This window comes from Pseudophryne corroboree, chromosome 7, assembly GCF_028390025.1.
Source record: "Pseudophryne corroboree isolate aPseCor3 chromosome 7, aPseCor3.hap2, whole genome shotgun sequence".
In the NCBI taxonomy this organism is placed as follows: Eukaryota; Metazoa; Chordata; class Amphibia; order Anura; family Myobatrachidae; genus Pseudophryne; species Pseudophryne corroboree.
The window spans coordinates 505582864-505608217 of record NC_086450.1 but is presented as its reverse complement, the minus strand read 5'-3'; the positions used below and the strand labels follow the sequence as shown (position 1 = coordinate 505608217).

The 25354-nt window shown below is 47.1% G+C and overlaps 1 protein-coding gene across 1 annotated transcript in view; it reads right to left on the bottom strand.

Annotated features, from left to right (window-relative positions):
• LOC134944447 (uncharacterized) overlaps window positions 1-25354 on the bottom strand; it is a 193583-nt gene that overhangs the window by 145651 nt on the left and 22578 nt on the right. The window contains exon 2 of the mRNA XM_063933022.1: window positions 13410-13739. Coding sequence (XP_063789092.1) covers window positions 13410-13739 — 330 coding nt within the window. The remainder of the gene's footprint in view (window positions 1-13409; window positions 13740-25354) is intronic.

Below are 25354 nucleotides of genomic sequence, written 5' to 3'. Positions count from 1 at the left end.
GCAGGGTGCAATCTAGGTGGCTCTCCTAAAGAGCTGCTTAGAAAAAGTTTTTTTAGGTTTTAAATCTCAGTGAGTCCTGCTGGCAACAGGCTCACTGCATCGAGGGACTTAGGGGAGAGATTTTCAACTCACCTGCGTGCAGGATGGATTGGAGTCTTAGGCTACTGGACATAGCTTCAGAGGGAGTCGGAACACAGGTCATCCTGGGGTTCGTCCCGGAGCCGCGCCGCCGACCCCCCTTACAGATGCTGAAGATCGGAGGTCCGGAAACAGGCGGCAGAAGACTCTTCAGTCTTCATGAAGGTAGCGCACAGCACGGCAGCTGTGCGCCATTGTTGCTACACACTTCTCACTGACCAGTCACGGAGGGTGCAGGGCGCTGCTGGGGGCGCCCTGGGCAGCAATATTAAATACCTTTAGTGGCAAAGAATACATCACATATAGCCATTAAGGCTATATGTATGTATTTAACCCAGGCCAGATTTCTCAAAACCCGGGAGAAAAGCCCGCCGAAAAGGGGGCGGGGCTTATTCTCCTCAGCACTCAGCGCCATTTTCCTGCTCAGCTCCGCTGTGAGGAAGGCTCCCAGGACTCTCCCCTGCACTGCACTACAGAAACAGGGTAACAAAGAGAAGGGGGGCATAAATTGGCGATATTTATATATTAAAAGCGCTTATAACAAAAACAACACCTTTTAGGGTTGTTTATATACATTTATAGCGCTTTTGGTGTGTGCTGGCAAACTCTCCCTCTGTCTCCCCAAAGGGCTAAGGGGGTCCTGTCTTCGATTAGAGCATTCCCTGTGTGGCTGCTGTGTGTCGGTACGTGTGTGTCGACATGTATGAGGACGATGTTGGTGTGGAGGCAGAGCAATTGCCGGTAATGGTGATGTCACCCCCTAGGGAGTCGACACCGGAATGGATGGCTTTAGTTATGGAATTACGTGATAATGTTAGTACATTACAAAAGTCAGTAGACGAAATGAGACGGCCGGAAAACCAGTCAGTACCGGCTCAGGCGTCTCAGACACCGTCAGGGGCTGTAAAACGTCCCTTACCTCAGTCAGTCGACACGGGTACCGACACAGATGAATCTAGTGTCGACGGTGAAGAAACAAACGTATTTTCCAACAGGGCCACACGTTATATGATCACGGCAATGAAGGAGGCTTTGCAGATCTCTGATACTGCTGGTACCTCAAAAAGGGGTATTATGTGGGGGGTGAAAAAACTACCTGTAGCTTTTCCAGAATCAGAGGAATTGAATGACGTGTGTGATGAAGCGTGGGTTAACCCAGATAGAAAACTGCTAATTTCTAAGAAGTTATTGGCATTATACCCTTTCCCACCAGAGGTTAGGACGCGCTGGGAAACACCCCCTAGGGTGGATAAGGCGCTCACACGTTTATCAAAGCAAGTGGCGTTGCCGTCTCCTGATACGGCCGCCCTCAAGGATCCAGCGGATAGGAGGCTGGAAACTACCCTGAAAAGTATATACACTCATACTGGTGTTATACTGCGACCGGCAATAGCCTCAGCCTGGATGTGCAGTGCTGGGGTAGTGTGGTTGGATTCCCTGACTGAAAATATTGATACCCTGGATAGGGACAGTATTTTATTGACTCTAGAGCAATTAAAGGATGCGTTTCTTTATATGCGAGATGCTCAGAGGGATATTTGTACTCTAGCATCAAGAGTAAGTGCGATGTCCATATCTGCCAGAAGAAGTTTATGGACGCGACAGTGGTCAGGTGATGCGGATTCCAAAAGGCATATGGAAGTATTGCCATATAAAGGAGAGGAATTATTTGGGGTCGGTCTATCGGATCTGGTGGCCACGGCAACTGCCGGCAAATCCACTTTTTTACCTCAGACCCCCTCCCAACAGAAAAAGACACCGTCTTTTCAGCCGCAGTCCTTTCGCTCCTATAAAAACAAGCGAGCAAAAGGACAGTCTTATCTGCCGCGAGGCAGAGGAAAGGGTAAGAGAGGGCAGCAAGCAGCCCCTGCCCAGGACCAGAAGCCCGCCCCGGGTTCTACAAAGCCATCAGCATGACGCTGGGGCTTTACAAGCGGACTCAGGAGCGGTGGGGGGTCGACTAAAGATTTTCAGCAATCAGTGGGCTCGCTCACAGGTGGACCCGTGGATCCTGCAGATAGTATCTCCGGGTTACATGTTGGAGTTCGAAAGGTCTCCCCCTCGCCGGTTCCTAAAGTCTGCTTTACCAACGTCTCCCTCAGAAAGGACGACGGTATTGGAAGCCATTCACAAGCTGTATTCTCAGCAGGTGATAGTCAAGGTACCCCTCCTACAACAGGGAAAGGGGTATTATTCCACACTATTTGTGGTACCGAAGCCGGACGGTTCGGTAAGACCTATTCTAAATCTGAAATCCTTGAACCTGTACATACAGAAATTCAAGTTCAAGATGGAGTCACTCAGAGCAGTGATAGCGAATCTGGAAGAAGGGGACTTCATGGTGTCCCTGGACATAAAAGATGCTTATCTGCATGTCCCAATTTACCCCTCACACCAAGGGTATCTCAGGTTCATGATACAAGACTGTCATTATCAGTTTCAAACGCTGCCGTTTGGTTTGTCCACGGCCCCTCGGGTCTTTACCAAGGTAATGACCGAAATGATGGTTCTTCTACGAAGAAAAGGCGTATTAATTATCCCTTACTTGGACGATCTCCTGATAAGGGCAAAGTCCAGAGAACAGCTGGAAGTCGGTGTAGCACTAACCCAAGTAGTGCTTCAGCAACACGGGTGGATTCTGAATCTTCCAAAATCTCAATTGACCCCGACAACACGTCTGCTGTTCCTGGGAATGATTCTGGACACGGTTCAGAAAAAGGTGTTTCTCCCGGAGGAGAAAGCAAGGGAGTTATCCGAACTGGTCAGGAACCTCCTAAAACCAGGAACTGTGTCAGTACATCAATGCACAAGAGTCCTGGGAAAGATGGTGGCTTCTTACGAAGCAATTCCATTCGGCAGATTCCATGCACGAACATTTCAGTGGGATCTGCTGGACAAATGGTCCGGATCGCATCTGCACATGCATCAGCGGATAACACTGTCACCAAGAACAAGGTTGTCTCTCCTGTGGTGGTTGCAGAGTGCCCATCTGTTAGAGGGCCGCAGGTTCGGCATACAGGACTGGGTCCTGGTGACTACGGATGCCAGCCTACGGGGCTGGGGAGCAGTCACACAGGGAAGAAACTTCCAGGGTGTATGGTCAGACCTGGAGACGTCTCTTCACATAAATATACTGGAGCTAAGAGCGATATACAATGCTCTAAGCTTGGCAAAACCGCTGCTTCAGGGTCAGCCGGTGTTGATCCAGTCGGACAACATCACGGCAGTCGCCCACGTAAACAGACAAGGCGGCACGAGAAGCAAAAGAGCAATGACAGAAGCTGCAAGGATTCTTCGCTGGGCGGAAAATCATGTCATAGCACTGTCAGCAGTGTTCATCCCGGGAGTGGACAACTGGGAAGCAGACTTCCTCAGCAGACACGACCTTCACCCGGGAGAGTGGGGACTTCATCCGGAAGTTTTCCACATGATTGTGAACCGTTGGGAAAAACCAAAGGTGGATATGATGGCGTCTCGCCTCAACAAAAAACTGGACAGATATTGCGCCAGGTCAAGAGACCCTCAGGCAATAGCTGTGGACGCTCTGGTAACACCATGGGTGTACCAGTCAGTGTATGTGTTTCCTCCTCTGCCTCTCATACCAAAGGTACTGAGAATTATTCGGAAAAGGGGAGTAAGAACAATACTAGTGGCTCCGGATTGGCCAAGAAGAACTTGGTATCCGGAACTTCAAGAGATGCTCACGGAGGATCCGTGGCCTCTACCTCTAAGAAGGGATCTGCTTCAGCAGGGACCTTGTATGTTCCAAGACTTACCGCGACTGCGTTTGACGGCATGGCGGTTGAACGCCGGATTCTAAAAGAAAAGGGCATTCCAGAGGAAGTTATTCCTACCTTGATTAAGGCTAGGAAGGAAGTGACCGCACAACATTATCACCGCATTTGGAGAAAATATGTTGCGTGGTGTGAAGCCAAGAAGGCCCCAACGGAAGAATTTCAATTGGGTCGATTCTTACATTCCTGCAGGCAGGATTGTCTATGGGCCTCAAATTGGGGTCTATTAAAGTTCAAATTTCGGCCTTATCAATCTTCTTCCAGAAGGAATTGGCTTCAGTGCCTGAAGTACAAACTTTTGTCAAGGGTGTACTACATATACAGCCCCCGATTGTGCCCCCAGTGGCACCGTGGGATCTAAACGTAGTTTTGGATTTTCTCAAATCTCATTGGTTTGAGCCTCTCAAATCTGTAGATTTGAAGTATCTTACATGGAAAGTAACCATGCTACTGGCCCTGGCTTCAGCCAGAAGAGTTTCAGAGTTGGCGGCTTTATCGTACAAAAGCCCATATCTGATCTTCCATTCGGACAGGGCAGAACTGCGGACACGTCCTCATTTTCTCCCTAAGGTGGTTTCGGCTTTTCACTTGAACCAGCCTATTGTGGTGCCTGCGGCTACTAGCGACTTGGAGGACTCCAAGTTACTGGACGTTGTCAGAGCATTAAAAATATATATTTCAAGGACAGCTGGAGTCAGAAAATCTGACTCGTTGTTTATATTGTATGCACCCAACAAGATGGGTGCTCCTGCGTCTAAGCAGACGATTGCGCGTTGGATCTGTAGCACAATCCAACTTGCACATTCTGTGGCAGGCCTGCCACAGCCTAAATCTGTAAAGGCCCACTCCACAAGGAAGGTGGGCTCATCTTGGGCGGCTGCCCGAGGGGTCTCGGCATTACAACTTTGCCGAGCAGCTACGTGGTCAGGGGAGAACACGTTTGTAAAATTTTACAAATTTGATACTCTGGCTAAGGAGGACCTGGAGTTCTCTCATTCGGTGCTGCAGAGTCATCCGCACTCTCCCGCCCGTTTGGGAGCTTTGGTATAATCCCCATGGTCCTGACGGAGTCCCCAGCATCCACTAGGACGTTAGAGAAAATAAGAATTTACTTACCGATAATTCTATTTCTCATAGTCCGTAGTGGATGCTGGGCGCCCATCCCAAGTGCGGATTGTCTGCAATACTTGTACATAGTTATTGTTACAAAAATCGGGTTATTATTATTGTTGTGAGCCATCTTTTCAGAGGCTACTTCGTTTGTTATCATACTGTTAACTGGGTTCAGATCACAAGTTGTACGGTGTGATTGGTGTGGCTGGTATGAGTCTTACCCGGGATTCAAGATCCTTCCTTATTGTGTACGCTCGTCCGGGCACAGTACCTAACTGAGGCTTGGAGGAGGGTCATAGGGGGAGGAGCCAGTACACACCATGTGATCCTAAAAGCTTTCTTTAGATGTGCCCTGTCTCCTGCGGAGCCGCTATTCCCCATGGTCCTGACGGAGTCCCCAGCATCCACTACGGACTATGAGAAATAGAATTATCGGTAAGTAAATTCTTATTTTATCACTCATTGATAAATGGGCCCCAATATTTGCAAATATTTCCCTTAAAACACCAGTTTTCAGGGGTTAGCCGCAAATATTTAGTATCCCCTGAATGTATAACAGAGGGACCGCAACAGGTTCCCTAATACTGTTCATAGTGGTCAGCCTGACCGCACATGCATAGAAGCCGCGGCACCACAATCGGCACTTGGCAGGAAAGGGCTCCTGGCCCTGCCTGTGCCAGGTGATACATTCTCCCAATGTGACTGCATTCTGCAATACAATCCTGGGCACTAAAGTTGCGCCCAGATTGCATCGAAGTGGAGATGTTGCCTATAGCAACCAATTCGATTCTAGCTAATATCTTCTAGTAGGTGCTAGAAAAATGATAAGTAGAATCTGCTATGGGCAACATCACTTCTGTAAACCCGCACTTTAGTAAATGTAAATACCCCCTAATGTCCCAGGGAGTGAATCAGCGAAGAACTGTTTAGGTATTAATAAGTTCTACGTACACATAGATCTGTGGCATAAGACAGCGCGGCAGCCAGGATGCGTAATGATGCGGATAAAAGCCACAACAGTGATAGGTAGTTCTTCAACAACAAGACGTACTAGGTTCATGTCACAACTGAGGGCCTGAGCTGACGGGAGGCAGCCTCAGTTGTAGGGGCTGAGATGTACCGGAACCTAGGAGGTTGTATCAGACCCCTGGACATGTAAGTAACATGAAGAATAACCGCCCGAAGGCGTGACCACGACAACTAGAATAAAAGTCAATGATGTTTATTTATGACAAACTCCATGCATCACAGTAGCAGTAAAAGAAACATAAAATCAGCAGAGAAATAATACAGTTCCTGGGTACTACAGGGTGGCAGAGGCCACAGAGCTCTGGTAGTATGAGACAGTTCTTATTATCTGCGAGTTGGAAAGTCCTTACCAGGCCCGACTGTAGCAATGAAGAAAGCCCAGGATCGTACCAGCTGGTGTTCCAGGGAAAGCTGGACTGCTGTAAATAAAATAGCTGCTGTGGGTTCTGGTTGGAACCAGACAGATGTTGGCACGGAGTGGATACTGGCTGGAACCAGTTAAATAATAAATGAAGCTTGAGAGCGATGCAATATGAATGAAATGTAGAGCTTGAAAGCGGAGAAATAATAATATCGGTGGAGAGTGGTAAACTGTAGAAAGGACACCGGCCCTTTAAGAGAAGCTGTACTCTGCTGGAAGCTGGGCTGGAAGCAGGTAATGTTGTAGCTGGAAACAGATGAATCCACAATGGATCGGAGAGTCAGGCTACACCGCAGGTGGAATGCTGGTGCGGGTCTCTATGGTGGAAGTCTTGAGACAGGAGCTGGAACCTGGAAGACAATCACAGGAGAGAGACAAACAGGAACTAGGTTTGACAACCAAAGCACTGACGCCTTCCTTGCTCAGGCACAGTGTATTTATACCTGCAGCAAGGAAGGGATTGGCTAGGCAATTATGCAGATTATCAATACTGAGAACAGATTGGTGGAAATGATCAGCTGACAGAATCCAAGATGGCTGCGCCCATGCAGACACTTGGAGGGAAGTTTGGTTTGTAATCCATGTGGTAATGAAAACAGTAATGGCGGCGCCGGCCACCGGAGACAGGAGGCGCCAAGCTGACAGGTGCACATCCAACCACGCGGACACAGCGGAGGCCGCGGCTGACGTAATCGCCACTCAGACACTCTGCATGCAGAAGCTCAGGGACGGCGGCGGAGGCCGCGGGAGACGCCATGCCAGGTGTAATATGGCGTTTACTGTGACAGCGTCTCAGAGTGACAGGAGAGGATACAGGAATGTAAACATCAGGATAACAGATGGGATCCGGTCCTGGAGCGCTGAGCCAGCCTTAGGAGGCATCTGATGGGTAAGAAATGGCGTCCAGATACCCGGATCGTGACAGCACCCCCCCCTTTAGGAGTGGCCCCAGGACACTTCTTTGGCTTTTGAGGAAACTTGGAATGGAATCTCCGGACCAAGGCAGGAGCATGGACATCAGAAGCATTGGTCCATGAACGTTCCTCAGGGCCATAACCCTTCCAGTCAATAAGATATTGTAGTTGACCGTAATGGTGACGTGAGTCCAGGGTCTTGGCTACTTCATACTCAACGCCTCGTTGAGTTTGGACTTTCGGAGTTGGAGGAAGTGAGGAATGAAACCGATTCAAGATCAGCGGTTTCAACAGGGAAACATGGAATGTCCTGGGTATTTTTAAGAAGGGAGGCAACTGGAGTCTGTAAGCAACAGGATTGATGACTTGTTCAATCTTGAAAGGACCGATATAGCGAGGTGCAAACTTCATACTGGGAACTCTTAACCTCAAATTCTTCGTGGATAACCATACCCGATCACCCACCTTGAGAGCAGGAACTGCTCGACGCTTCTTATCCGCAAACTTCTTGTACCTGAACGATGCCTTGAGCAGAGCTGATCGTACGCTCTTCCAGATATTGGCAAACTGATGCAAGGTGATATCCACTGCGGGAACAGAAGTTGCTGGAAGCGGTTGGAACTCAGGGACTTTAGGGTGGAATCCAAAGTTAGTGAAGAATGGTGTTGAAGCAGATGAAGAATGATACTGGTTGTTATGACAGAACTCGGCCCAGGGAAGTAATTGAACCCAGTCATCTTGAGAGGAGGACACATAGATGCGGAGGAAGGCCTCCAAGTCCTGATTCACCCTCTCGGTTTGACCATTGGTCTGAGGATGGTAAGCCGTGGAAAACTTTAGCTTGACTTGGAGGACTTGACATAAACTTCGCCAGAATTTGGCTGTGAATTGAACTCCTCGATCTGAGATAATTTCTTCAGGAAGACCGTGGAGTCGGAAGATCTCTTGTATGAATACTTGAGCCAACTTGGAAGCTGACGGAAGACCGGTGAGAGGAATGAAGTGTGCCATCTTGGTGAACCGGTCAACTACCACCCAGATGGTATTGAACTTGTTGCACATGGGTAAATCTGTAATAAAATCCATCGACAAATGGGTCCAAGGTCGACGGGGAACAGATAGTGGAACCAGTTGCCCCGCAGGCGACTGGCGGGATACCTTATGTTGAGCACACTTTGGGCAAGATGCAATAAACTCCAAGACGTCCTTTTTCAGAGTTGGCCACCAATAGGACCTAGAGATAAACTCCAGGGTTTTTTGGATACCTGTATGTCCGGCAAAACGGGAAGCATGGGCCCAATGCATGAGCTTCTTCCTTAGCATCGGTTTCACAAAACTTTTCCCTGATGGGGGCGTAGAGTCCATCCCTACCGTGGAGAATGCCAACGGATCTATAATAGGATGCTTGTCTGAAGACTCTGACTCATTTTCTTGCTCCCATGAGCGGGAAAGGGCATCGGCCTTGCGATTCTGAGAGCCCGGACAGAACTGGAGTTTAAAGTCGAACCTGGAAAAGAAAAGTGCCCATCTGGCCTGACGAGGGTTGAGACATTGTGCGCCTTTCAGATATAAAAGGTTCTTGTGGTCTGTAAGTATGGTGATTGAATGAGAAGCTCCCTCCAACAGATACCTCCACTCTTCTAGAGCGAGCTTGATGGCTAGCAACTCCTGGTCGCCAATGGCATAGTTGCGCTCAGCTGGGGAGAACTTCCGGGAGAAGAAACTGCAAGGGTGTAAATGGCCATCTTTAGCCCTCTGAGATAACACCGCTCCTACTCCAACGGAGGAGGCATCCACCTCTAAGATGAAAGGAGAGTCGATGTCAGGCTGTTTCAGAACAGGCGCAGAGATGAACCTTTGTTTTAAAAGATGAAATGCTTGCATGGCTTCTTCAGACCACTTGGACGGGTTAGCACCATTCTTAGTGAAAGCAGTAATAGGCGCCACAATGGTGGAAAAGTCTCGTATAAACTTTCGGTAATAGTTGGCGAACCCCAAGAACCTCTGGACCCCTTTGAGGGTTAAGGGTACCGGCCAATTTTGGATTGCTTGTAGTTTCTCAGGATCCATCTCTAGTCCGGAACCGGACACAATGTACCCTAGAAACGGAATGGACTTGACTTCAAAGACGCATTTCTCTAATTTGCAATAGAGATGATTGACACGGAGACGGGACAGAACCTCTTTAACCCAAAAACGATGTTCCTCTAAATCGTTGGCAAAAATGAGGATATCGTCTAGATAGACCACGACATGACGGTATAGAATGTCTCTGAAGATCTCATTGACAAAATGCTGGAAGACAGCTGGAGCATTGCTCAATCCGAAGGGCATGACGAGGTACTCATAATGTCCGTCACGGGTGTTAAAGGCGGTCTTCCACTCGTCACCCTCACGGATCCGGATGAGATTGTACGCACCTCTCAAGTCCAGCTTTGTAAAGATGGTAGCTCCGCTAACTCTGTCAAAGAGCTCAGTAATCAGGGGTAAAGGATAACGGTTCTTGATGGTAATGTCGTTCAAAACTCTGTAGTCGATGCACGGCCGCAGACCACCATCTTTCTTCTTTACAAAAAAGAAGCCTGCGCCGGCTGGAGAAGAAGAAGGTAGAATGAACCCCTTTGCTAGGTTCTCTTTAATGTATTCCTCCATAGAATGCGTCTCAGGCAGAGACAACGGATAAGTTCGGCCTCGAGGTGGAACCTTCCCTGGAACGAGATCAATCGGGCAGTCCCATTCTCTATGAGGAGGAAGGATATCAGCAGAAGCTTTACTGAACACATCCGTGAAATCTTGATATGGAGGAGGTGGAACATCAGACGACCTGGGGGAGGAAGAACAGACAGGCAATACTTTAAACAAACATGTCTCAGCACAGGAGGAACCCCATGCCAGGATTTGCGTAGTCGTCCAATCAATTGTAGGATTGTGAAGACGGAGCCATGGAAGGCCCAGGACCACAGGATGTGTGGCTCTTGGAATCACTAAAAAAGAAATAAGTTCGGAATGAAGAACTCCCACTCTCAGACGAACTGGTAGAGTCCTTAAAGAAATAACTGCATCAAAAATTTTGCTGCCATCCACGGCAGTTAAAGAAATGGACGAAGGAAGTCTCTCGGTGGGTAGGGACCACCGTTTAACATAGGCTTCGGTAATAAAGTTCCCAGCTGCTCCGGAATCAAGGAGGGCAATGACGTTCCGATAACGTTGAGCAACTTGAAGCGAGACTGGGAGATTACAATCTTGAGGAGATGGAGAGGAGATCATTACTCCTAGCCGGCCCTCTCCTTGGCGAGCTAGGATTTGGAGTTTCCCGGACGTTAGGGACAGGCATTAATGGTGTGAGACGGAGCTGCACAATAAAGACAGAGAGACTCGGAGAGACGTCTTCGGCGCTCAGCAGGAGTTAAACGGGAACGGCCAATTTGCATGGGCTCATCTTTAGTTGGTGACAGTTGGCGAGGAGGAGGAGCAGAAGATTTTGGAGCAGATGATCTTCCACGCTCAGTTGCTCTCTCTCTGAAACGTAAATCAACTTTCGTGCAGAGTGAGATTAGCTCATCTAACTTAGAGGGTAAGTCTCTGGTAGCTAACTCATCTTTAATACGCTCAGATAAGCCATGCCAGAATGCAGCATACAGGGCCTCGTCGTTCCATGCCAGTTCGGATGCCAGGATCTGGAACTGTATCAGATATTGTCCTACAGTACGTGACCCCTGGCGTAAACGGAGAATCTCGGATGAAGCTGAGGTTACCCGGCCTGGCTCGTCGAAGATGCGCCTGAATGTTGACACGAATGCAGTGTAAGAAGATAGCAGGGTGTCGGACCTCTCCCATAACGGTGATGCCCAATCAAGGGCTGAGCCACTGAGAAGAGAAATAATGTAGGCAATTTTTGTACGGTCACTGGGAAAATTGCCAGGTTGTAGCTCAAACTGAATCTCACACTGGTTGAGAAATCCCCTGCAGAATCTTGGAGATCCGTCAAATTTTGCTGGCGTTGGAAAATGAAGACGTGGAGCAGAAATGGGTAACGTGGGTGGGGTTATAGCTGGAGTCACTGTGGTTGACGCACCAGACGCGCCTGATCCACGGAGAGTTGTCTGAATCCCATCCAGCCGAGTACAGAGATCCTGGAGACAGCGGATGATGTGGCCCTGTGCAGCCTCCTGATGTTCTAGTCGGGCTGCCAGTTCTTGCATCGGCCTGGCCGCTTGATCCTGGTCTCCGGCTGGATTCATTAGGTCAGTGCTTACTATCACAACTGAGGGCCTGAGCTGACGGGAGGCAGCCTCAGTTGTAGGGGCTGAGATGTACCGGAACCTAGGAGGTTGTATCAGACCCCTGGACATGTAAGTAACATGAAGAATAACCGCCCGAAGGCGTGACCACGACAACTAGAATAAAAGTCAATGATGTTTATTTATGACAAACTCCATGCATCACAGTAGCAGTAAAAGAAACATAAAATCAGCAGAGAAATAATACAGTTCCTGGGTACTACAGGGTGGCAGGGGCCACAGAGCTCTGGTAGTATGAGACAGTTCTTATTATCTGCGAGTTGGAAAGTCCTTACCAGGCCCGACTGTAGCAATGAAGAAAGCCCAGGATCGTACCAGCTGGTGTTCCAGGGAAAGCTGGACTGCTGTAAATAAAATAGCTGCTGTGGGTTCTGGTTGGAACCAGACAGATGTTGGCACGGAGTGGATACTGGCTGGAACCAGTTAAATAATAAATGAAGCTTGAGAGCGATGCAATATGAATGAAATGTAGAGCTTGAAAGCGGAGAAATAATAATATCGGTGGAGAGTGGTAAACTGTAGAAAGGACACCGGCCCTTTAAGAGAAGCTGTACTCTGCTGGAAGCTGGGCTGGAAGCAGGTAATGTTGTAGCTGGAAACAGATGAATCCACAATGGATCGGAGAGTCAGGCTACACCGCAGGTGGAATGCTGGTGCGGGTCTCTATGGTGGAAGTCTTGAGACAGGAGCTGGAACCTGGAAGACAATCACAGGAGAGAGACAAACAGGAACTAGGTTTGACAACCAAAGCACTGACGCCTTCCTTGCTCAGGCACAGTGTATTTATACCTGCAGCAAGGAAGGGATTGGCTAGGCAATTATGCAGATTATCAATACTGAGAACAGATTGGTGGAAATGATCAGCTGACAGAATCCAAGATGGCTGCGCCCATGCAGACACTTGGAGGGAAGTTTGGTTTGTAATCCATGTGGTAATGAAAACAGTAATGGCGGCGCCGGCCACCGGAGACAGGAGGCGCCAAGCTGACAGGTGCACATCCAACCACGCGGACACAGCGGAGGCAGCGGCTGACGTAATCGCCACTCAGACACTCTGCATGCAGAAGCTCAGGGACGGCGGCGGAGGCCGCGGGAGACGCCATGCCAGGTGTAATATGGCGTTTACTGTGACAGCGTCTCAGAGTGACAGGAGAGGATACAGGAATGTAAACATCAGGATAACAGATGGGATCCGGTCCTGGAGCGCTGAGCCAGCCTTAGGAGGCATCTGATGGGTAAGAAATGGCGTCCAGATACCCGGATCGTGACAGTTCAAGCCTAATGTATATTTCAACCAGCAAAGTTGAGGCTCACCCATCCAGTACACGCTCAAGATAATAATGAGCAACGACAACTTGCAAATGATCAACGCGTTTCGACTTCTGCTGTGGAACTTATTCAAAGATGGACAGCCCTGATATGGTTTCTGTGTATTAATGCTATCGTCCTTGTAAAGTTATCTCCTCTGCTTCCAGCATACGGAGCTATTTATTTCAAGCAACATATGTTTTTGCCAAAATATAATTTCTAGAAAACCAGATACTGGCAGAAAATGCTAAGAAAATATCATTAATACTTACTAATTAGTATCATAGACCCATTTGCAAACATGGGGACTCATTTTAAACCATAATGTTGACCTATTCTTAGCTCGGAAGTCACAGGATAAGAGTCTTTGCACAACACTTTATGTTCTTACCTAGAATATTTAGCTGTATCTCCTTCTGTTGTCTGTCTGGACTGTAAATCACTAAGCACCTGTACTTCCCCTGGTCAGAGATGGTCACATTGTGAATGGACAACGAGGCGTTTCCCTGCTTGACCTCCTGGTCATCGATGGACACTGTGGGACTGGAAACCTTCTCCTTATTGTCATATCTCAGTAGCTCCTTGTCCCCAAAGTGCCAGAATACAGCCAAGAGCTGGGGTTTCACAGGGGGATTAGCCACAGTGAACGTACATGGCAGTAGAGTCCGAGTTTGAAATACAGCAGACTGAGAAGCGGGAACAGTGACCTCCTGTCCAGAACCTGCCAGGAGACACCAGACATTCATGTGAGTTATCAAAGCAATAGTTGTAGTTTGTATATCATATCATTCAGTAAGTGCTCAATTTGTTAGACGGAGAACATGTCCAAGACATAAATACTTACACATATTCACAATAAAGATAACATAAGTCATCAGCATTGTCACGCAAAGCAATATTATTAGCACAAGTCATGTCATTGCTTATTAAATTGTACACTTCACCTAATCACAGGGGCTGATGAGTTGGGTGATTGCTAGTTTGCATAGTACTATAAAATAAGTACATGAATTCTGCGTGTGTATATACATGGGAAGACTAGATGGGCCAAGTGGTTCTTATCTGCCGTCACATTCTGTGTATTATGAGTCACAACTCCTGTGGGACTGTCTCAGGATTGTGTGGATATCCAAGCCTCCAGCAACCCTTGCCTTCTTGGTGGAGCTGTCAAAAGCAGGAGGACAGTGAGCTTGGTCAATGCTCCTCCGACAGGGGAGTTAAGAAGACGTGGTTGGGTGGCCAAACTGCGCACCAGGGGATGGTGATTTATAATCATGGGTGCTCTGCATAAAGATAGGTTTTCAATATAAAAGTAAAATATGGCTGCAACTTCCAGCTGTTTACCAAAGTCAGAGGTTCTCAGACGCGTTCCTCAAGGCACCCCAACGGTCCAGGTTTTAGGTTTATCCATGCTTGGCCACAGGTGACTTAATTAACACCTCAGTCAATTTGATTTAACCAGCTGTGCTGAGCCATAGATGTACCTAAAACCTGGACTGTTGGAGTGCCTTGAGGACCGCGTTTGAGAACTTCTAGCCGAAGTAATTCAGAAAAGTTGCTGAGTGGTCAAAAACAGCTACACATTAGCCAGGCATAGGCAACACCCCAATACCTCATGAGGTGCCCTGATCCGCGTCTCCCTTGCTTATTATCCTGTGTGGGATTACATTTCTATCATCAGTGCATTAAGGTCAGCTACTAGAACAAATAAAATCTAGACTATGGGGGTAATTCCAAGTTGATCGCAGCAGGAATTCTGTTAGCAACTGGGCAAAACCATGTGCACTGCAGGGGAGGCAGATATAACATGTGCAGAGAGAGTTAGATTTGGGTGTGGTGTGTTCAATCTGCAATCTAATTTGCAGTGTAAAAATAAAGCAGCCAGTATTTACCCTGCACAGAAACAAAATAACCCACCCAAATCTAACTCTCTCTGCAAATGTTATATCTGCCTCCCCTGCAGTGCACATGGTTTTGCCCAACTGCTAACAAATTTGCTGCTGCGATCAATTTGGAATTACCCCCTATGTGACTACTGATGTACATGTGATTTCTTTGTTTTTAATTTTAATAAATTTGCAAAAATGTAAAAAAAACTTTTTTCACATTGTCATTATGGGGTATTGTGTGTAGAATTTTGAGGGAAAAAATGAATTTATTCCATTTTGGAATAAGACTGTAACATTACAAAATGTGGAAAAAGTGAAGCGCTGTGAATACTTTCCGGATGCACTGTACATCATACTTACCTACATTTCTTTTCTCTTCTCCGGGAGATACTCGGAGAGGAGAAGCAGGTGGGCGGCGGCGGAGGTGGGGCCGAACTAATGACGTCATTAGGCCCCACCCACTATACAAGCAAATACCGCGATTGGACGGTATTTGCATATGGGCAGAGCTTCGATGACGCGATTAGCATATAATCACATCATTAAGCCCCGCCCCCATCGCTGGTGTCCACTCCTCCGGGGCTGCGGGGGACTACCCGAGAAACCGGTTGTCTTCCGTAGAATCCGGGAGAGTAGGCAAGTATGCTGTAGATTGGTGCATGGTTCTCTGTGTATGGCCAGCCCGCCGATCACAGATGGGTCAGCTGCTCTGTGCATCATTAGGTGGGCCAGATAATTTAAATATATGCTGACAGGTCCCGCTACAGTATAAGCAGGCAGCAGCGGAGGGGGTGGCCAGGCTGTGCGGTGAGGAGGGGGAAGTTGCGGTCAGAAAGCAGCGGTGTATACTTACATATATACCCCTGTGTGTGTCTGCTGCTAGTGCCCCCATGTCCCGGTGCCGTCCAGCTCTGCTCCACTCTGTGTCCGGCTGCCTTGCCAGTGTTGCCGGTGGTTCTGGCTGCAAGTGGTTCCCTGACCGCCGCTGCTATGCATCGAGTCCGACCCCTCACAAAGGAGCCGCGCAGTGCCACCACTGCTGCTGCTATATGTGCTGCCAAATTTAAACAGTCAGGAGCCAGCAAGAGGCAGTACTGTCTGGGGGGCGAGGATTGGGGATTGGTGTGGGTGATGTGAGGTCTAGCCAGCAGGAGGGATCTGCAGGTGGGGTGGGCAGGGCAGATTTAGGGGTGAGGGCACCCCTAGGCACAGTAACGGCCGCCCCGCTTCCCCCCACCACCCTCTTGAGTAATTTGATTACTTTCATTGATTGGTTATAAGCTCTCATTTGGTTTCCAGCCATCGATGGAACAGAACAACCCGATAGTTCTGTTTTCTTCTTCTACAAAGTGCTAGCTCCACCCTCCTAGACCCACAAGGCCTTGCCCCCAAGTTCTGATTGGCCCATGGGTCAGTCAGTGAAAGAACAGTGATGACTATCGGTTGGTGAAACCACTGATCATGCTTTACATAGTGTATAACCATCGATGGTCACTTGCAAAATTACCATAAATGGTGAACACATCAATAGACACAATAGTGACTACCAACCTAAGGGGGTAATTCAGACCTGACCGCAGCAGCAAATTTGTTAGCTAATGGGCAAAACCATTGCCCTCATTTCGAGTTGATCGCTCGCTAGCTACTTTAGCAAATGCATAGCTGCCGCCCACGGGCGAGTGTATTTTCAGTTTGAAGAATGTGCGAACGCCTGTGCAGCCGCGCGGCAGCAAACACATTTTGTGCAGAACAAGACCAGCCCTGTAATTACTTATTCTGTGCGATGATTGCTGCGACGAAGGTCCCGGTAATCACATCAGATACCCGCCCTGCAAAACCTGGCCATGCCTGCGTTTTTCCAAACACTCCCTGTGACCGGACGGCTTTCGTACGAAAGTCCTCACCGCTTTCGCGTCCCGTCCCCAGTACACAGAATGGATGCTTAGGTCACACGGGACCTGACCACATAGGGGATTCCCGCTTACCGTCAGTAACCGCTGTCAAAGTCAGAAAAATATCTCTACACACACTGCCATATTTGCACCTCATACTGGTCCGCGCTGCGCATGCGTACGCTCTCCCGTACGTGCACATACTCACAGTCGCGGGCACCCGCAGGCGCACGGTATGCGTATTTACGGTAGAGTTTATGTAATCGTAGCGTGCGACTCATTCGTTACATATTTTCACTAATAATGTATTTTGTAGATCATGGTCCCTTTGATAGATTCTGAAAGTTTAGTTAACATAGCATGTTCCTGAACAGAGAGATCCCTCTTTGTATTGTACGAAGGGTCTAACAGGGGTCAAACAGTGGTGTTTGGTACCCATCGGAAGAGTATTTAAATAGCAATATTCCGGTGTTGGTTTGGAGCGGATTAATCGCTCGTGCGAATAGTTATGGACATAAGAAGTTTATGTCCATTTACTATTATTTGTTCTTACTTAGTCATGCGGCGGGAAACCCAGTATCCCACCCACCTGAACAGTTGGAAACAGTCACAGCCCACCTGTATGAATCAACCTATGACCTTTTGTTATAATGCGAAGCCGAATTCCTGTGTCCAATGAACAATAAGATTGTAGGGACCATTGAATTGCATTGTGTGTGGGGCATAAATAGGCAGGCCGACCGTATCCAGTTCACTCTCTCTTCAACGGTTCTCATTGCTGATAATCGGGAGCTGGATATCGAGGCGCATGCGATCGTTTCCCCTTGTGCGTAAGTGTTTCTCCGCAATCATATTGTCTTGATGTTATTGTGAGCCATTTCTCTCTCTCTCTCTCTCTCTCTCTCTCTCTCTCTCTCTCTCTCTCTCTCTCTCTTCTATTTCTCCCGTATTTTTCCCTTAATTGTATTGTATTGTATTTCCTGTGTAGTTATCTGGTTAGTTAGTCTATGTTATATTGTAGTGTATGCTTTGTACTGTGATTCTTTTGCAAGTATAATAGTCATAATACATATAATAGGTTTTGGACCCTAAGCCCAGGTATCTGTGTATTTCTTATAGTGTTAAGTATTCCCTGAGCGTCGGTGACGCTCAAGCAGCTTTGTAGTTAATCAGGTTACACCAGGTTGCACTTACACTCTGTCACCACACTAAGGTTTACTGTATATTTAGTTGTTAAAGGTATAGATATAAGGTTTAACGTTATAAGCGTCTGCACCGCTGGTGATCTCCTCGTGGTCCCGAGCGTCCGCTACGCTATAGCGAATCATTACGTTAGTCGGCAGCCAATAGCGTGCCTGCCTGTGATCTCTGGGCCGTAAGCGAACGTGACGCTTGAGCGTCTCGACTACGGTTGAACGATCGTTACGCAACTTGCGTACCCTTACGGTACTTCTTACGTAGATAGCGTACAGTGTTCTTAGACCTCTTAAAGTGTTTTATATACGATAAATATTTAGCTTTATCAATTGCGGGCTCGTCCAGTCCTTCACATATCTGCACTAGGTAGATCAGCAGACATTATCCCTCAGCAAAGGGCGGGAGGTTGTATCCCTCGTAGTGCTGACGGGATAAGCGTCTGCTTCGCTTAGGTAAAGGATGCTGAAGGAATCCGGGAACCGGAGGTAAGAGCAAAACGCTAGTGTCTTTTAAAACTGTTTATTTTTCTATCTTGCGTACACACGCACACATATATATCTGCATTCCTTTTTCATTTGTGTATTTTCGTATATCACTCTCCTGTCTGCCAGTTTTATAGTTGATAAAAGTGCTAAAAGAGATTTGCTGTTATTTCATAATTTAAGAATAAAGGTAATAAAGTTAAAATATAGACAAACACACAGTTTTGCCTGGGAGATAAGGCGAAGTCAGTGTGGTGTGTGGTAGATGATCAAGGATCATCTACATTGATAAAAGTATAAATTGTGTTACGGTGGATCTTTGCTTTGCGTGCACGTGTCCCTAACAAAGACTTGCGTACGCAATCCAAAGGCCGACGCACGCAGCGTATATTACGCAACGGAGCGTCCGGTTACGCCCACGTAGCTCAAGTCACGATAAGTTGATTTTTAACGCAAAACGATAAATAACGCAAAACGATAAATAACGCAAAGCGGTAAATAACGCGAGGCGAGAAATAACGCAAGTCTATTTTTGGGTGTCCGAAATTTAAATTAACAGATCCTGCTCCTAATTGGTAACACATCTGGTCTAAGGAAAAATTTCTGCGCAGAAATAGAAATAGAAACAAAAGTGTACATGTGATGAGTGAGTGTTTTTGTATTACATAAGTTTATATAACTTGGAGGTTGAACCAAAAGAAATCACCGAGTACTCGTGAGGAACATACGTGTAAGTGACATACACGGTGGCTAGGGAGGCATCCTTAGTTAAACATACAATTTGAGCATTAGAGTATAGCGGACCAGGAGGTCGTATAAAACAAGACCAGGAGGTCAGACCAGGAGGTCGTATAGAACAAGACCAGGAGGTCATAGTAGACCAGCAGGTCCAGGTACAGTAAACAAGGAAGTCCGCTATACAGTCCACAGGCACAACACCGAAAAGGGTTGGTGCAACACCCATATAGGCCATACAAGCTCTCGCTGAAGGAATTCGCAGCCGCAATTTTCGATTCCATTGGTCTTTCCGTACATAAGCTTAGTTGCTTGTGTGCTGAACGATTGGACCGCACGTAATTGTGTACAGTAGTTAGTAATCTGACCTAGTACCATTAGAGTAAAGGGGTCACAAACGCTATTTGTACATTCTAACGTGATTTGTGTAATTTTTTATTTTTTCAAAAAGGGAAGTTCGCTGGTCACTCAGGAACTATCTGACAACCCCACCTTTACTGGAAAGGGTAGTGCTCTTCGGATCACACTCGCATTTTTCAAGTAAACAAAGGTTAATAGGTGCCCTGGGTCGAGTGCGCCAGCACCATATCGGTGTGATCAGGTCGCATTGGTCGGCGTGGGCGAGCGAGTGGGGTGCTCGGTAAACTTCACCGTCTGCCTATCGTGAAAATTTTGGTTTTCTGTAAGGGTTCGCTGAAGACCCTGATATAGAGATCAGAGGTAGAGCAAGCAACACCTGCAGATTATGGGGGCCAGTTGTTCAGGAAGGGGGCGATCAACCTCGGTTCGGGTTGACTCTGTAAACCGACCAGTAGGATCGGCCAGATACGTAATGTGTGAGAAATATGGAAGTCACACAGAGGTTTTATGTGATGAATGGGAGAGAATGACGGTACATGACGGGGAGAAATTCCCAAGAATAGGTAGCTTCAGCCCAGAAGTGTTACAAAATTTAAGGAGGAGGATATGTCTCATAAAATCAGCAAAGAGACGAATCAAGCATTATGATTATTTGCAGTTGTGGCAACAGGAAGGTGAGATACAGAGAGGTTTGGCTCAGGCGGCGGGATCTGGGTCGGTCAGGAAACTGATAGCCACGGCCCCACCGCCACCATATATAGCGGGAGAGAAGTTGATTGCGGAGAAAGACGCACTAAGGTGTAACACACAATCACTTAGTAACCATGTAAATGTTAAAGATAATGTTGAACCATTAACCCATGCAAGTATTAACCCGTGCAAGTTGTACCCTGTTTTGAACTTTCCTCAGGAGTGTGATCAAGAAGACGATTCGGCAACAATTTCAGCGCTCTCTCTAGCGGCCACCATATCGGAAACCACAGTAGGAACTGCTCCACCCCCGAGATTAGTAACAAAGGCCCCTAGCCGAGGGATAGGTGAGGTCGTGTCAACGGGTAAGTACGGCACCATACATTATGCTGAAACAATTTCACCACAGGCTGTAGAATCTACACAGAATGAGGTTGTTAGAGTAAATCCTGTTAAGGTAATAGTAGTTCCCAATGGGAAAACAGACACGTCAGGAGCCACACCCGTTAGGAACATTGCCATGTATTGCCCGTTTACCCGAATGGAATTGAGGACCATAGTGTCTGAATTCCCTGACCCTAGAAAAGATTTAGTTGCTAGCCAAAAATACATCAGGGACCTAGGAAACACTTTAGAGCCCAATAATAAAGATTGGCAGATATTGCTAAGAGCTTGTTTACCCTCCAATGTCGATGCAGCTCAATTCTTAGTTGACTGTGGATTAGATCAGGATGTACCTCTTACAGATGTGTACAACAAAGATAACGTAAAAAGGATAAATTTACAGTTAAAGGAGTATTTCCCAGCCGTTGTTAAATGGAACAAAATATTCTCCATTAAACAAAAGGAGTCAGAAACGGCAGCAGAATATTTTCACCGGGCACTATTAGAAATGGCAAAGTACACTGGTATAGAGGACATTAAGACCAATGCAAACCATCAAGAAGTAGCAGTATCTGTACTAATGGATGGTTTAAAGGAAGCATTAAAGGCAAGGGTACAGACCACGCAACCATGTTGGCGAGGTCTGTCAGTGGCCACTTTGAGAGAGGCTGCTATTGATCACGACCGGAACATCACCAGACACAGGGTGATAAGTTAATGTCAGTAAGTATACAGGCCCTGACCACAAAGCAGCCTGTGGTAATATCACCAAACCCTGTGGGTAAGTCAACTGTGGTAACATGTTATTTTTGTCACAAACAGGGACACTTTGCACGAGACTGTAGATCAAGAAATCGACAAAAGTCTTACCAACCCCCTAGACAACGACACGACACACGACATTGGGATCAGGGTCCACAGAGACGGAGTTATGAGCCACATACAGGGGAAACAAAAAGATATCCCCCGAACAGAGACTGGCATGCCTCTGGTAGTTCCCAGCTATCTCCCTCACAAGTAGTTGCTGCCAGCGGGATTCAGGGAGGTCACCATACCCAATAGGGGTGTGGCCATACCTGTAATCTGCAGCCAGTAAAATTGATTGCAAGCCTTGGAAGTGAACCCGAAATTGCAATTAATGTAGCTGGTAAATCATTAAACTTTCTTGTAGACACAGGGGCGGCCAAGTCAGTGATAAATTCGACAGTGGGCATGAGAACCACTGGTAGGACAATTCCAGCCATGGGAGTAACAGGAGTAGTCCAGCACTACCCTGTTAGCAAACCAGCCGAGATTACAATAGGGCCTTTGCATACCAAGCATTCCTTTTTGCTGGCTGCATCGGCACCAACTAATCTCCTGGGAAGAGACTTACTGTGTAAAATGGGGTGCGTCATTTATTGTACTCCTGAAGGTGTATTCTTGGACATACCTGAGAATCACGCTCAGGAAGTACGAGACATGTTAGACTCCCCGTCAAAATTAATGTCACATACCACTATGACAAATAGGACTCCCTCCCAAGTAGAAGAAATGACATCTCAGATACCAGAGTCACTTTGGACAAAAGACGGACAGGACACTGGATTAATGGCAAACGTAGCTCCAGTAGTTGTACAAGTAAAAGATGGTAGGATAGCTCCAAAAACCCCACAGTACCCTCTGAAGCCAGAGGTGGAGTTAGGAGTTTACCCAGTAATAGAGCGCTTGCTACAACAGGGCATTCTGGTAAGAACGTCCAGCACTGCCAATAGTCCCATCTTCCCTGTTAAAAAGAGTGGGGGGAGGGGTTACAGACTAGTGCAGGATCTAAGGGGGATTAACAAAATAGTTGAGAGTCAGTTCCCCGTAGTGCCAAATCCAGCTGTCATCCTAATGCAAATCCCTCCCACTGCCAAATTTTTCACTGTCATTGACCTCTGCTCCGCTTTCTTTTCGGTACCTCTGCACCCTGACAGCCAATATTTATTCGCATTCACATACAGAGGAGTCCAATACACGTGGACTCGATTACCCCAAGGTTTCATAGATAGTCCAAGTATATTTTCTCAGGCTTTGCATGATTGTTTACAGTCTTTCCAACCAGTGAGTGGATCAGTATTAATACAGTACGTGGATGATCTACTACTGTGTTCTGATTCATTGGAGGCATCCCTGAAGGATACGAAACAGCTCCTGTTTCATCTTTCAGACACAGGACACAAGGTTTCCAAAGACAAGTTGCAATTATGCCAAACTAAGGTAAAATATTTGGGACACTGTTTAACACAAGGACTGAGACACCTGACCGCTGATAGAATTCAAGCAATTAGAGACATGACTCTGCCACAAACCCAGCAACAGATCAGAACGTTTTTAGGAATGTGTGGGTATTGCCGTAATTGGATCCCAGGGTTTTCCATTTTAGCGTTACCTTTGCAGGAAATGGTCTCCTCAAACAAACCTGATAGGATTTCGCATACAGACGAGTCCGAAACAGCATTTGAGAGACTTAAACAGTGCCTAACGCAGGCACCAGCACTAGGTATGCCAGACTATGGGAAACCCTTTGAACTATACGGAACAGAAAGTGCTGGTTGCGCGGCAGGCGTACTAACCCAAAAGCACGGTGATGCCAGCAGGCCAGTTGCATACTACAGCGCTCAGCTAGACACGGTAGCGCGATCCCTCCCCACATGCTTGCGAAGCGTTGCTGCGATAGCATTGCTAGTGACAAAAAGCGAAGATGTCGTGCTAGGCCACAACCTCACAATCCATACGCCACATGCAGTGTCAGCCTTATTGAATTCTGCCCAAACCAGACACGTATCATCAGCGAGGTTTACAAGATGGGAATTGGCCCTAATGGCCCCCGTAAACATCACCATAAGGAGATGCAGTGCATTAAATCCTGCAACATATCTCCCAGGTGTGCCTGGTCAGGCACAAAGGGTGGAAGGTGAGAGTGATGGGGAAGGAGGATTTAATACAAAGGAAGATACACATGATTGTATGGAATATTTGACCCAAAATTTTACCGCAAGGCCTGACATCAGTGACAACCCACTGGAAGATGCAGAACTCACGTTCTACACGGACGGTAGTTGTCATAGACAGTCAGACTCGGGAGACTTGTGTACTGGATACGCAGTCGTAGATGACCAAGACACCATAGAAGCGGAACCGCTAGGCCCAACTCACTCAGCCCAGGTTGCTGAATTGGTCGCCCTAACCAGAGCATGTGAATTGGCTAAGGGTAAGTCAGCCAATATCTACACCGATTCTAGATACGCCTTCGGGGTAGTTCATGATTTCGGAGCCCTATGGCGCCTCAGAAATTTAATGACGGCAGCTGGTACACCGGTAGCGCATGCAGCTCACATAAAAAGGCTTCTAACAGCGATACAGGAACCCGACAGAGTGGCTGTTATCAAATGTAAAGCACATACATATAGCCAAGACCCAGTATCGCTTGGTAACAGCCGAGCAGACGAAGCAGCTAAGTTAGCAGCTGCTACCCCCAGACAGACAGACACAACACAACTGATGGTATTTAATACCATCAACACACAAAAGTTGTGTGAAATGCAGAATTTGTGTTCCACACAGGAAAAGGCAGTCTGGAAGGCAAAGGGATATGGCCAGGAGTCCTCAGGACTCTGGACGGATGGACATGGTAAACCAGTGGCCCCCAGAGCATATCTTCCATGTCTGGCTGAAGCAGCTCACGGGCTGACTCATATAGGCAAGGAAGGGATGTGCAAATTGGTAAGAGCATATTGGTGCGCCCCAGGATTCTCCTCTCATGCGAGTAAAAGAGCAATGTCATGCCTTACCTGTTTGAGAAAGAATATTGGAAAGGCAATACCTACAGAACCATCCCATATCCCACCTGCCGGCGGCCCTTTCCAGGTAATACAAATTGACTTTATACAATTACCCCCTTGTCGGAATTTGAAATATGTACTTGTCTGTATAGATGTTTTCTCAAATTGGGTCGAAGCATTTCCTGCGGCTACAAATACCGCTATGTTTACGGCTAAGAAAATTGTGCAGGAATTTGTATGTAGATATGGTATCCCTAGAATAATCGAAAGTGATAGGGGTACCCATTTTACAGGTGATGTCTTTCAAGGAATGTGTAAGTTGATGGGAATTGATAGCAAGCTGCACACTCAGTACCGTCCACAGGCGAGTGCGAAAGTGGAAAGAGTGAACAGCACTATTAAAAATAAATTGAGTAAAGTGATGGCAGAGACAAGATTGACATGGCCAGAAGCTTTACCCATTGTACTGTACAGCATCAGAACCACTCCCAGGTCCCCTCTTAATCTGTCTCCCTTTGAAATCTTGTTTGGTCGACAACCGCATGTTATGATTAACCCTCAGGATGATTTGAAATGTAACAATGAAGTGACTGTAAAGTACTTGATTAACATGAGTAAACAGTTAAGGAATCAAAATGATAATCTGAAGTTGGTGATTCCTGATTTACCAGATAGTAATTGTCATGACATTGAACCTGGGGATTATGTGATGATACGGAATTTTCTACGCTCAGGTTGCCTTATTGACAGATGGGAAGGACCATACCAGGTCTTAATTAATTGACTAGCACTACAGCATTGAAGGTTGCTGAGAGAGAGACTTGGGTTCATTCATCCCACTGCAAGAAGGTTGCTGATCCAGAGAAGTCCCGTGATAAGGAACAGACGGTAGAGGTTGTAT